At 38.7% G+C, this 315-nt stretch overlaps 1 protein-coding gene across 1 annotated transcript in view; it reads right to left on the bottom strand.

Moving 5' to 3' along the window:
* The window catches only part of LOC119591885 (AP-2 complex subunit alpha-like), a gene marked incomplete in the record, with an annotated part of 45,360 nt that overhangs the window by 3,189 nt on the left and 41,856 nt on the right, over nt 1-315 (bottom strand). The window contains 1 exon segment of the mRNA XM_037940628.1: nt 1-282. Coding sequence (XP_037796556.1) covers nt 205-282 — 78 coding nt within the window.

The following is a 315-nucleotide window of genomic DNA, read 5'->3' as shown; positions in this document are numbered from 1 at the left end:
TACTGGAAATCTCTTCTCTATCCCTCTCATCTCATGGCAGCTTTACCGATACACTACCTTTTCAACAGCACTAAATGACATACCAACTAAGGAAAATTTTCCCATAATGCAATTTATCAATATTATGACATGATCATCTGATAGTGTTTCGATGTTGCCTCATGAAAGATGTTAGCTTGGCTCTGACGCTGTCAGAGTCAAATGTTAGAACTGCTCAGCTAATAATTCTGCTAGAATTCCTGAAGTTGACTCCTTGCTGGCACGGATGGTTAACCGGTACATCTGTGAAGGCAATACATTTGTTGTAAAATATCT

This window comes from Penaeus monodon, chromosome 29, assembly GCF_015228065.2.
Source record: "Penaeus monodon isolate SGIC_2016 chromosome 29, NSTDA_Pmon_1, whole genome shotgun sequence".
NCBI classification, from domain to species: domain Eukaryota; kingdom Metazoa; phylum Arthropoda; class Malacostraca; order Decapoda; family Penaeidae; genus Penaeus; species Penaeus monodon.
This window is presented reverse-complemented; position numbering and strand designations above follow the sequence as displayed.